Genomic DNA, 13,789 nt, shown 5'->3' with positions numbered 1-13,789 from the left:
CTAGGTTGTCTGGAAAATGTGCACTGTTGGTAGCTCTCGAGGGGTAGGGTTGGCTACCACTGCCCTAATACCTTCCCTGTTACCCACTGTGTATATATGGGTGTGCTGGTGACGTGTGCAGTGTGATGAGGGAAGCAACTGAAGACAAATCCAACGTCGCCATAGACACCATGGACGTCTGAGGATCACCAGGGGTTCAGGTGAGTATGTAAAAAAAAAAAAAACTATTCCTGAGATCCGTAACAATCCCTTATCCAAAATGCTTGTGGTCCCAAGCATTTCGGATAAAGCATACTTAACCTGTGCCCCAATAACTACTTCCCTACTAGCCACTGTGTATATACCCCCTGTTAGGACTGGGAAGGGGGAGGGGTCAGGACTGGGAAGGGGAGGGTCAAGATTATATAGTAAACCACCCCCCTGGAAGAGAAGTCTAGATCCGCCCATGCCGTGTGTACACCCCTTTAGAGTGATCACATATGCTCAGTACTTACTATATACAATCTTTTAAATTTACCGGTATGCCCTCTGAATAATTAGAAAAAATATGCATTAATTTGCTTTGTCACTGTCCAAAATACATTTTCATAAAAAAATCCAAGTGCACATAGAGTACGCTTGCTGCTCAATGATCAAAGGCATTTAAAACAGTCTTCACTGACTGCTTGTAATGAGCTGAGTGTAAAGGTGTACATACACTTTTCCAATTTTGTTAGATTTCACCAGATCGGGCTGAGAACTCAGTCCAAATCGGATGTATTTGACATCCCCTCCGACCTGATGCGCGGTCCCTTGCACATCGGGTCGGACCTTACAGATTGAACCTGCTGCAAGTTCAATCCATCGGATCGAACACATCAGCGGCACATCGCGGGTGTGTTTTTTTTTTTTTTTAGCACCGATGTGTTGGCCCGGTCCATAGGTTTGTACCAATGGTGAAACACCGCTGGCATACACCTATGGGCAGGCAGCGGCGGGGTCTGCGCTGCACTGAGCGCCCGAGGGGTGTCATGACCCGCGTGCAGCATTGCGGTGTGGCTGACAGTCCGCAGTGTCCCGGGAAGTGCTGAGAGGACCTGCGGAGAGCGGTGGCGAAATAAAAATAAAAAAACGTTGCTGGCCACAGGTTCTCTCAGCACTTCCCAGAAACTGTGGACTGCACGCCAGTCAGACACCCCTTGGGTGCACAGCGCTGCTGCACAGGTAATTTTTTTTTTTTTAATTTCTTCCAAATCTCCTGCCCCTTGGGGAGCTGCTGTGGGAGCTCACTAACGATTTAGCACTTGATATACTATCCTCAGGACAAGTCGGACTAGTGTATAGGGGCCTTAAGGCTGCTAGTCTTTGAGGGGTTCTTTTTTCTTTTATTTCTCCCACAGTGATGCTGACCATTTTACTACAGTAACTCAAAACTCCATGATCTCATTGCCAATGCACCTTGGACACCGCTATACTGTCCTCAGTCACTCTGATGGTCATTCCATGTCAGTTCAACCCGGGGGGGCCACCACCCATCTCCAGACTTTTATGAAAATTTTTTTTAGTTAAGAGAGGATGATAAACTGGATAAAGAAGCCGAGATTAGTAAATAATTAAAGTTGAAAAATCAATAAATAGTAAACTAATTGTTTATAAGATAATTGGCAGAAATAGGTATTTCAACATCCTTTCTTAGCGATAAAAAATTATGATAAAATCTGAGATGGGTGGAGGACATTTTATTGGTTTTAGTTGATCTGATGTGGAATGACCCCTTAAATACTTAAAGGTTACTAATGCTGCTTTCAGACAGCAAAACCTGCTTTAGACCAGGTATTTAAAACTTTTAAAAACGGGTCAAAGGAAGGTTACCCCCTTTCACACCGCATCTAAATACCTGGTCTAAAGCAGGTTTGCGGTGTGAATGCCATAGTGAAAACGGCATAGTCCTGCACTGTGGCCGGTCCAGGCTGGGGGGGGCTGGGTTTGGAGAGGGGAGGCCCCCCCCCCCCAATGAATCAATTGTTACAGAGGACCCTGCTTTTTTACTGTTTCCAAAAACGTTTTTTTTTTTGGAAACTGTAAAATCACTTTGCACCTTTCAGACCGCACAGATTACCGTTTCAAAACGGTTAATCAGCAAAATACTGTTTTTTTCGTGCGGTCTGAAAGGGGCATTAGCCCTAGAACTATGGTCGCACAGAGTAATCTGATACTGCACCCTCTTGTGCAGCAGCGGATCAAAGAAGCTGTCAGGAGTTGTCTATTTACTCCTTCTGTTTTTATGTATTCGAGCACAGCTGCTGCATTCCAACATGCTGTGGCTGTGCAATTTCCAACAACATTGCGTTGTCTAAATGGGAAAGGTACCTTGACTTCTAAGACCACTATCTTAAATCCTGCTTTGTTAGTGTTCAGTGCATGCAGTAGGTGTGTAGGTGTTGCTCTTCTGTCATCCTATACATTATAGTCCTATAACATTATTTCCACCGCTATTCATTATCTTTTTTTTTTCTTTTTATTTTGTTTTAGGTTTGCCTTGGCTTCACATTTTTTGTGGGGTCTCTGGTCAATTTTACAGGCAAAAATCTCAACGATCGAATTTGGTTACCTGGTGAGTATGACATATATACCTTTATTACATATACAAGTGTGCATAATGTTGCATCTGCAGATTGTGATGCCACTCAGGCGCTAAAAGGGAGGGGTAATTCTGGTTAGAAAAAAACTGATTTGCACACTGATTGAGAAATAACTACATAATAATCCGATAATACAGAGATCTTGGTTGCATATATCTGCAGATATAGGGCTAAGCCCCCAGGCCGTACGTAAAGGCATCTGTCACTGGGGGTCCCTAATACTGGGTATGGGTCTGGGGTGTGTACTATTAGCCACAAAAGTGGCCATACATATTGTCCATGTTCCTACATTTCAAGTTACACATTTTATGCTTGTTCTAGCGACTGAGACGCCTATTGGGTATAGATTTCTTGATAACTGGATAAAATTGTAGTTAAAATCAAGAGAGAGTGCAGTATAGCTAAAAGTGGTCATGTCTCTGGGGGGAGTGTGGTATATGATTTGGTGGATCAGGGCCATTTTATTTTCACATTGTTGGTTTTTAAAATGATGGGAGGTGTCCAGTGCAGCCCTTACACAAGAGGAAGCGGCAAGGCCTTCCGAGATGAATCTCCCTTGCACCACAAAATGAGGGATGGTGAAGATTGCCCTTCCAGGCCAAGCAGGAAGAAGACTGTATTTAGGACACACTAATAAGTCAGTGTAAAAAAAACAATCCATCTCCATTTGTTGGATATTGATCAACTGGCAGGTTCCAAAAAATGTTTATGGTATAGGGCAGGGGTCCTCAAACTATTTTGCTCTGGGACCCCATCAGACAATAAAAATAATGACAGGACCCCAGCAAGTTACTGCAGACGGTCATCACATCACATGTAGTCAGCAGACAGCACATACATGGCAGCAATGTGGAGGCACAAAATGATGTTATATTAGACTCCTTGATTCACTGACTGAGATTAAAAAAGTCATCAGCCTGATGGTCAGCAACATGGAGTCGCGACCCCATGCTGAGAAGGTCGGGACCCACTTTGGGGTCAGGACCCACAGTTTAAGAACCGCTGGTATAGGGGATCCACAGTCTTCAGGTCGACCACTAATGGTCAACGGTCAACCCCTAAAATGGTCAACATTGCCAGACGGTTGACATAAGGCTTTTTTATGTTGTTTTTTTTTGTGTCGACACTGACACCATAACATGCTATAGCATGGCTCGCTGCGCTCGTCACACTTATATATTCTCACTCTATGCCCACTTGGATGGTAAAGTATGAACCAAGTCGGTCTAGACATTGTCGACCCAGGGACCGGATACCCCAAATACACTTGGAGAATACAGTGAGTGCATGAGATGGAAGATCTGAGTTTATTTCAGACTGTTGAAATAGTGAGAATCTGTCTGCCCATGGTGCTTACACCTGTATGTAAGTATCCGTGGTTATGTACACCTGATAAATCGTGTGGTTTTGATTTGATGTTGCCTGTAGACCCCAAATTGGTGTTAACAATATATGAGAGTATCTGCTATAAAAGGTACTCCGTGTCTTTCTCAGATTGTACAAAATAAGAGGATTTACCAAATGACATGAGCTCAGCAGGGATTACAAGGAGTGCAACGGATCAAAAAGACATGATTAATGAAGGCTGTGTCCTGATGAGCTAGTACTGTAATGACTTTATGATATACATACTGTGACTAAGAGGAGAGAATGTTATGCAATATATAAAACCTGCTGGACCTCATTTATGTTTCAAGAACTGGATACAGTGAGGGTGTCCTGCAGTTTAGTTAGTGGGTGCGCTAGTGAGCTGCATGGTGCTTAAGGTTATAATAGCAGTATTTAATTTTGCAGAGCAAGATTATCGCAATAATTGAGAGTGGAGTAGCAAAGTAATGATTTCTGGGGCATCCCTGAACTGGAGACATTGGATCCTGTACTTTTTATACCTGCTCCGCTTATAATTTGGAAAATAAAATTATATGGGGCGCTCTGCCTATGTAGAAGAAGAAAAAACACAAACCTAACACATATAATAAAAAGCAGAACAGATGTCTCCTTTCTGTTATGATTGGCTTAAAGAATGAGACTAATTAAAGCAAGCATTATTTTAGTGTGTGCGGTTTTTTTGGGGGAGGTCGAGGGGGTGGAAGAAACGTTTGACCTGTGAAAAAGCAGTTCTAGACATTGAGGAGGTCGCCCGTGATTGTACAGTGTTTTCTTGGGATCCTGCCTCCAAGAAAAAAAAGTAGCAGTTACAGATAGCAGCTGTGTTTGCTGGGTGCAGAGTTTTGGTAGTGCTCTGGGATGACCATCTAAACATCGTGCACGTTGGTCAGTGGCTTTCAAACTGTAGTAGAACTGCAATTCCTAATTTGCACTCGGGGTTATTCTAGTTGGCACGCTCTCCTGCGTGTTCGCGCAGGGAAGCAATGTGGAGCGACGGTGCATAAAGTTTTATGTGCTGTAAACTGCTTGCTCACATACCGTTCGCACCTAGCAGTGGGGCTGGTGGCGATGGGCTGCACCCTTGTGAACGCCCAGCGTTTCATTGGCACTCCCATGAAAATGCTGGGCGTTCCTATGTAAATGGGCCGATGGAGCGGGCAGCAGATTTCCGGAAGCCCTCAGATCTGCAAGCGCTGTAGAAAACATTCGATGCTCGAAATTCACAGCTTTGCGAGTCAACCAGATTAGGGTCCTTGGTGAGACTTGATGTTTCAGAAAATCTATGGAATAGCCAAAGGTTACTTACTGTAGATCTGTTTAGTAGGAAAGGGATTGTGGTGGGTGTGATTATCTGGTTAAGTGTGTTTTCCTTTTAACATTCATAAATCTATTTTTTTTTTATTCTAGGATTATGCCCTTGCTCGATTTAATGCATACTTTGAACAGAAACGCTTGTGGTCTTGAATTTCAAATGGACGTCCATCCTAATGGTTATCCTTCCGTGTTTCTGCTTAACACCAAAGAATGTTTCCTGCCTGCAGTTAATCCCACTGTTCCTTAAACATCTGATTCCAACCTGACCTATATTCAGTAGTATTTAGTGAGCCTCTAACTTCCATCATGGTTTTTCTTTTGTTCTCCTAACATTCCCTGTATATTCACTACTCCAAAGGGGGCACACAGTGTGCTGATCTACACATTATTGCCCAAACCCCCATCATTGGAGGTCATTTATGAAGCACAAAACTTCCTCTTTGCAGTGGCACTGATGTTGTGGGAGTGCAGTACACAGGTTTTTAGATGAAGAAGAGCAGTACTGAGTCCAGGCAGAGCGGGGTATCTGGTCCACATCAAGTAGGATTCCCTATTTGCCCAGCAGTACATAAAGATGATTTTGTTTTACAAAGTGAGAGTATTAAAATTACAAAGCTACGTATTAGGTGCATTTCCAGGGCCATTCCTTTATATGTAAAGGGATGCACAGATATCATCAGATGGCATTTATGGTGGCGTTTATTCCCATGTACGCCAGTGCTTCATGAATCACCACCACACTACTGTAACTTTGACTGTTGTTAGTACATCTCAGGCCTTGCACTACTCACACTCCTGATCTTGTACTGACTGTCTGACATTTACACCTGAGCCCTTCTTTTGCCTTAACTTGTTTTGCCATCATTCCTTTTCTTCAGCTTCAGTCACATACATCCATGTTTTTCTATGTATTCACCATCTGCACTTCTTACGTTGCTTAGGGCCAGATGTATCAAGCTTCAAAAAGTGACGGGACAACCAGGCAATCAGCTCCTACCTGTCATTTTTCAAACCCAGCCTGTAACCTGTCAGTTAGGAGCTTATTGGCTGGCTGTTTATCACTCTCCATTTTAGCATTTTTTGGCCCATAATCTTAACATTTTGCACTAATTTCTAGCATTTCCCAGGAAATGCTATTTCATTATTGATTATTACAGTGAAAGAGAATTTCCATTATACATTTCCCGACCTAGCAATGTTGATGTACTGCTGTTGACATCAACTCACAGATTATGTAACACTGTGCTAAGCATGCTTATCTACAGAGATTTCTTATGGTTAAATTGCATTTTTTTTGTTTATTGTAAAAATTAATTTACACACATAAGGGCAGTATTCTGTTACCCCATGGCTAATTGTTGTGCCACGGGAATCCAGTTAGCGGGGTTTACTTTGCACATGAGTCTGTACAGTCAGACTGAACCTTACATATCTTCGAACTGTGGGGTAAAGTCTGTGGAAATAAAAGACAATAGCAGCACAAATCTTGCTGGTATCATTCCCCCTCCTTCTCCTCTTAACCGAGATGAAGCCGTATCACTGAGCTGTATTCACATCTCAGGCACTGAAGTGGATGGGTGAGGGGGGATTCTTCATCCAGTAATCCCCGTCAAAGTGCATAGCGCATCAGCCTAGTCCTGCCAGTTCCACTGGTCATGCACGAGCATTGGAGGAGCATTGGATAGACAACAACTAGGTCGACAAGCATTAGGTTGGCACCACTAGGCCAACATGCCTGAAGGTCAACATGGGGTTAGGTCAACAGTCAAAAGATCGACATGGGGTTTTTCACACCATGTCGCTGCACTCTCCATGCTTCAGGCACGGTGCCTCGCTACGCTTGGCCCACTATTTTGTTTTCCCACCACGCCCTAGTGGATGGTAGGGCATGAAATACCGCCTGTCGGCTAAAAAAACCCAGGTCGACCTTTTGACTGTCGACCTTCATGTATGTTGACCTAATGTTTGTCGACTTAATGCTTGTCTCCCTAATGAACGTATCCCAAGTAGCCTTGGGTCAACAGATGCCCGCAGCAAGGGACAGTGCTGCTGCAGTGTATGTGCAATGATGTCTGCAGGCGCATACTGTACATTGCCCTCTACCGGCGTGCTACCTTGTAGATAGCAGTGATGATAATGACAAAGGTGCAAAGCATCCCGCTACTGTGTTATACAATAATTGTAAGCAAAATTTGTACACCTATTCATTAATCCACAGTCTTGAGCAGTGTTGTAACTTATGTACTGTATAATTTATAATTATGCCAGTTTTAATTTATTTATAATTTTTAGTCCATAAATATGTGATTTATAAATAGAACGGTCTTGTGTCTTTACTTATGTTTGCATTGAACTATATAAAGCACTATCCCCTGTTCTTGTGACTATCGCTGCTTTATGCTTTCTGGGCCAAGTGATCCTTAGGGGGGTATTCAATGCTGTGGGCGAGCGGCTACAGCGAGCAGGCTTCCTGTCAGTATTCAACGCTTCTCCCTCGCTCCATTTTTTTTTTGAGCGAGGGGGAATCGTCATATGCGGCTCCAGAAGCAGCGAGACGCGTGGCTAAATACAGCGGGTTCGCTGCATTAGCCGCGGGTCTCGCTGTTTGGGGGAATCCTCGCCATCCTGTGACGGCGAGGACTTCCCCAGAACGTTGAATAGGGCGCTGGTGAGGGGGTTAAACAGCAAGGATCGCTGGTTTTCTGCAATCCTCGCTGTTTAACCCCCTCGCCGGCCGCATTGAATACCTGCCTTAGTGTGTTCATGCATCAATGACCTATATAAAGCACTACAGGTTAAATGTAATAGGATGAGAGATTGAGACAGTGAGAGATTTGGTAAGAAGTCTCCAGTTTTTTTTTTTTTAAAGCAGCAATCATTTACACTTCAAAATCAATTTGGTTTTGTAGAGTAAATGATTGCTGCTTTAAAAAAAAACTGGAGACTTCTTACCAAATCTCTCACTGTCTCAATCACTCCCTGTTAAATTTCACCCTACTTGTTTTAAAGACAATTGCCTTTTAAGGCCACCAGAGGTCATGCACATCTCTTTAGAGTGGAAACTGTTGTGTGCCTCTCCACACACAGCCATATAAATGCTTGCTATCTCTTATACCAATAACTACTGTACACTCTGGAAAAGCAACTGACGTTTCAGGACTATGCACAGATGGGAGAAATGGTGAGCCTGTTTGGTATAGTAAAGCATTTGCAAACTCATGAAAATTTCTAATTCACATAAAGGCATGGTTGCCTACCTGATCCTCTCCTTCAGGGAGAAAATGTCCTGTTCCTGGACTTTCCTGATTGCTATCACCTGTGGGGAGCTAGGTAATTGATAAGAAAGGTGTTTCACCACAGGTGATGGTAATCATACATTTACCAGGGAAGTCCAGGAGCAAAGCATTATCTCCATGAAGGAGAGGCAACCATGCATAAAGGTTTGTCTAGTCTGTGTAGTATGTAGGATAGCTGAAAAAAAAATCTGCATCGATGCTGATCCTGCAAGGTTATGGTGACACTTATGGTTTTTCAGCTAAAGGTGGATGGGGATGAGCAGAGTTTGGGCTTGATACTATTGCCTGCAAAGGGAGAGATGTGCCAACTCGTACCCTTCACGGTTAGTTTCAGCCTTAATTAGCACAAAATAACTTGTTGCACTATGGGGCAGCCATCACATTTGTGCAAATTCCAGCAGCTCTAAAAAGATTGCAGCTTATTGGACCGACATCCTAAGCTGGGTACACATATGGCGACCTGGTGGGGGTTCTGGCAGCAGCAAGTGCATCCAGACTTGTCTATGCTGGCTGCAATTGTGGAGGGGAAGCCGGGGTCATGCTGCATACCATGCATGTACAGACACTGGAGGACATGGTTTATGACCTGTTGGAGCGTGCATTGTTAACAATATATTGCATACACACTAGATGATACATATGGAAATATTGTTCACAATATAGTTTAAAAACCCACAGCAGGACAGAAGCTGCTGCAGTGGACACAGCAAGTCTCCAACTATCCACCTTCCCAACCACAGCAGGTCAGAAGCTGCTGCAGCAGCCAGAGCAGGTCTCCAAATATCCATCTACCCTTGCCAACCACAGCAGGTACAGAAGATCCCAAAAACCCTAAATTAATAAAATCAAATCAATCAATAGAAAAAATAACTGACTGGGGATGGATCTCACATGGATTTCACAACGATATCTACAGGGTTCGATTCACAGACCACTCTGCAGATGAGTCGCTTATTAATTTCAGTTTGTCAAAAGTATTGTAAAGTGAAAATGTTTTTCCTTTAATGGACCCTTATAGGCCTTTAAGGATCCACTTAAGGGACTTTATTTATTGTGTTATATTCAGAAAGTCCACAAGCTTTCCAACGACATATCACAATATATGAAAACAACAGAAATAGCATGGACACTTATGACAGCACTTTTAAGGGGTTGTTCGATTAAACCCATCTTCAAACTTAGATTGTCCCTTTAAAATGATACGGTACTGTGCAAAGTTTGATGATTAGTTAAAACATTCAAGAGAATATACTGTACATACTGTGGCAGGGACAGCATCTCTCTACATGAGAGTAGTGTGGAGGATCTAGACCAGGTTTTGGAGCAGTAGGTTGTGTAATCAGCAGCACCTGTGATCTCCTGATAGAAGTGTTTCCAGGGCAGAGTGAAAATGCTCTTGATAGTGGATTAGCTGCCCAAGCAATAAGCCAGGGTGTGGGCTATGGTAGGGACCTCTGGGAGCATTTACAAGAGTCATATGCTGTGATTACCTGTATGCTGCTGCCTCTAACTACGCTTGCCTGTGAAATTGATCTTGTATGCTGTGACCTGCTTTACAAAATAAAGAACAAAGACTTCATTTGAATCCCTTTTGTATGTGACCCTTTTCACAATACGCATATACATATACAGTATGTATTTATGTAGAAGTGGGGCAACTGTTTCTCCTGAGAAAGCCGGAAGTTACTGATCCGGGGAAACGCGTTGAGTTATACTATTTGAGACCCCTACACCAACTGATGGTCCGCCCCTACTCCTGAGAACCATAGAGCATAACCTGAGCCTGGATCGAGTTTCTACAATCATTGGGATACCACGCCAGTTCCCTAAAGAGACCTACCAGAGAACCAGTGGTCGCCATCAGGATCATATTTGTCTCACCAACATTGAGCACAGCACCTCCAGCATCACTTTCCATCCAATCCTGGAGGGGATTTTCTAATCCATTTATTCAGCGGACATCAGTGGAAGGATTTCCCAATTGGTAATATGAAATACAAATCTATTTGGGCTATTCTGTGACAATTAACTTTTTAAAACCTACAAGAATACCACTAAATGTCACTTTTGTGACACGTCCCCATCCTTTATTTTTGTTTTTATTTATGCATTTTCTTTAGTTGTTATATTGATTTTTACATTTGTATGATTACAGTTAATAAATATTTATTATTTATTACCGTCTGAAACAATTATTCAGCCAGCGTTGGCTCACTATACATATTTTTCCTCTTCAAATTTAGGGGATTGACAACCCCTTTGCCAGCTGCTGATAATAGCGCACCCCACATCCATTTTCCTTTTCAGTGCAGCATTTTATTTGGCCGCCGGCATCCTGGGTTGAATAAGCCTGCTTTGTTCAGTGCACTCAGCAGAGATGGTCGAGGTGTTGCGGTGGGCAAAATTAGCTGGCCGGGCCCGGGACAGCTGTACCCACAGCACCCCCTATTGGCAGCCCTGCCACCAGGGGTATCCCCTGTACCCCTGTGGGCCAGTCCGACCCTGGCTAATCAGATGATTAGTATTCTGGGGTGATAAATCCCAACCAGCCTTATTTCACCAGTGCTATCAGAGTCTCTAGCTACTTTATCTATCTATCTACCTACCTATCTAGTCTACAACCTGACCATATTACATAGCATTTTTATTACAATCAGTAGATACCACTTACATATGACCATTTAATACCAAGCAGTGACTTTTTCTTTGAGTGGCATCACAAGGGTTGTTTATTATATTAGCTATTCACATAATCTTCTTATCTTAAAATTTGACAACAGATAAGACCTCTTAGCCCATTGTATCTGCCCTAAATATGTACTTACTAACACATTATGGTTATTATTTTTGTTGGTAGTCAATACACCTAATAATATATTTTTGGATTATTGAAGGGAACTGGCGTACCTAGAAGAAATGCCCAAATAGGGCTGTGGTGGGATTTGAATCCATAACATCAGCACTGTGAGACAGTAATGCTAACTAATACAATATCCATACTACCCCAATCTTGGCTGCATTACCCCAATGATCTCTACATGTCTATTTATCTACCTTACATTTAGGTATTAACAAATACAGGTGGTAACTGACCGCTCTATACCAAGCAGTAACCGCACAAATGGTGTTTATGATGTTAGCCAGTCACATGTTCAGCCTTCCATCAGAGGTGATAAAAGATAACCTGCCTGCACTTTATCACATCTTTATCTATCTATTTATCTATCTACAGTATAATGTTGTTACAACAAACAATTTAAAATGTGGGAAGTGAGATAAGCAAAAATAGCTGATAACTGACACTGCTATCACCAGTCACATGATCAGTCTACCGAGGTGATAAATCCTAACTGGCCTGTAATTTAGCACTGTTATCAGTCTCTTACTACCTATTCTCTTTCATATATTTGATGTATTGTTTATTAAAATGGGTTTATATTACATCATTAAAGGTAATATTTGCAGATACAGCTTTTTAATGACAGTTTCATAACTAGAATTGGCTTTTTGTTATAAAAGTTGAGTTTCAATAAGATGACAATCCATTACACATATAGAAAGGTATATGAAACTATTGCATAGAATTTACTACACCCCAGAAAAAATAAATAAGATGTGTCCTCAACAAATAAATGTGCGTTGGAGATGTAGGGAAGGGAGTGCAGATTTGATACACATTTTTTTGGCGTGTAGTAAAGTAAGAGAGGTCTGGAGAGAAGTAGGAGCATTAGTAATAAAGGTATTAGGAGAAGAATTGGAATTATCCCCCCAGAAGGCACTACATCATGTTGGTTCACAAAAAAAAAAGCAGACAAACACATACTTTTTAAATCAAGTTTTCATAGCTGCAAAAACGGCAATAGCTCAGTATTGGAGACAAGTAAAAAACCCGCCTATGACACAGATAGTAAATAAAATAAATTATGTTTCTAGAATGGAGAAAAACAATCTGATAGAAAACAACAAAACACTTAAAAAATGGGAAGTTTGGAAACAATATACAGAACGCGAGGGAGATATCTTCTGGGAGGCCATAAATGACCTTGATGTATAGAAAGTTAAATAATACATTTGAATATTAATGCAAATCTATAGAAACCTCCTTCGATAATTAGAAAAACACTAAACCCTGAATCTTAAAAAATATGTACGTAGGTAGAATGTGAGACATTAGTTATGTGAGAGATAACTTGAGGCCTTATTTTGGTTCATTCTTTCTGACAAAATCCTTCTTAGATGGGCAAAACCATGTGCACTGCAGATGGGGCAGGTGTTACTTGTGCAGAGAGAATTAGATTTGGGTGGGGTTTTACTTCAAAGTGAGATCTATATTGCAGTATAAAAATAAAGCAGTCAGTATTTTCCCTGCACAGAAACAAAATTACTCACCCAAATCTAATTCTCTCTGCACATGTTACATTTGCCCCCCCTGCAGTGCACATGGGCCCTTATTCTGATCGGTGCGGATATTCCCGCATGCGGACGGACCGCCGATGTTGATCGTCTGCGCATGTGCAGAGGTCACTCTGCGCATGTGCAGGCGATTTCGCCGCACGGATTCTTTATACGCCGCACAGGGGGCGTAGAGGGGCGTGAGGGGCTACTTAGCCTCATTACCCTATGCATACGCCCCCCGTTTCATGGGCGTTCCCATGCAAACGTGGGGCGTATGCATGGTAATGAGGCCGTGACGCGTGGGTAAGGGGCGGGCATCTGACATCGCCGGATGTCAGCTGCCCGCCCCCATACATGATTTCACACGGACAAGTGTCCGTGTGGTCTTGTGTTGCGGGACCTGGTGGAGCGTGCGGCCCTGCATTCGATGTTCGGCGACCATCGAATGCAGGGGCAGCTCCCAAGACGGAGGAGGCGTATCCCCGTCCAATTTCATGCGGATCGCCACATATCCGCGTACGGACGGCAGGTGGCGATCCGTATGGAAGGCGGGGATTCGCCTGCACGGTTGCGGCCGCATATTCTGATCGGGCCGCACCGATCAGAATAAGGGCCATGGTTTTGTCCATCTAAGAAGGATTTTGTCAGAAAGAATGAACCAAAATAAGGCCCTATGTCTAGATGTAATTGGGTGAGGTGAAATGTGAGAGATACCGAAACCCAGGATTCTATTTATGTAAGTTCTGACAGTTTGTATGTATTGGATGGTATGTT

General features: G+C 42.8%; 1 protein-coding gene across 1 annotated transcript in view; it reads left to right on the top strand.

The window, feature by feature from the left end:
- Nucleotides 1-7,452, top strand: part of CHKB (choline kinase beta) — a 32,565-nt gene extending 25,113 nt beyond the window's left edge. The window contains exons 10-11 of the mRNA XM_083183188.1: nucleotides 2,512-2,593; nucleotides 5,418-7,452. Coding sequence (XP_083039314.1) covers nucleotides 2,512-2,593; nucleotides 5,418-5,474 — 139 coding nt within the window. The 3' untranslated portion in view covers nucleotides 5,475-7,452. The remainder of the gene's footprint in view (nucleotides 1-2,511; nucleotides 2,594-5,417) is intronic.
- Nucleotides 7,453-13,789: the final 6,337 nt, after the last annotated feature.

This window comes from Crinia signifera, chromosome 4 (genome assembly GCF_055691185.1).
Source record: "Crinia signifera chromosome 4, ASM5569118v1, whole genome shotgun sequence".
Lineage (NCBI taxonomy): Eukaryota > Metazoa > Chordata > Amphibia > Anura > Myobatrachidae > Crinia > Crinia signifera.
This window is presented reverse-complemented; position numbering and strand designations above follow the sequence as displayed.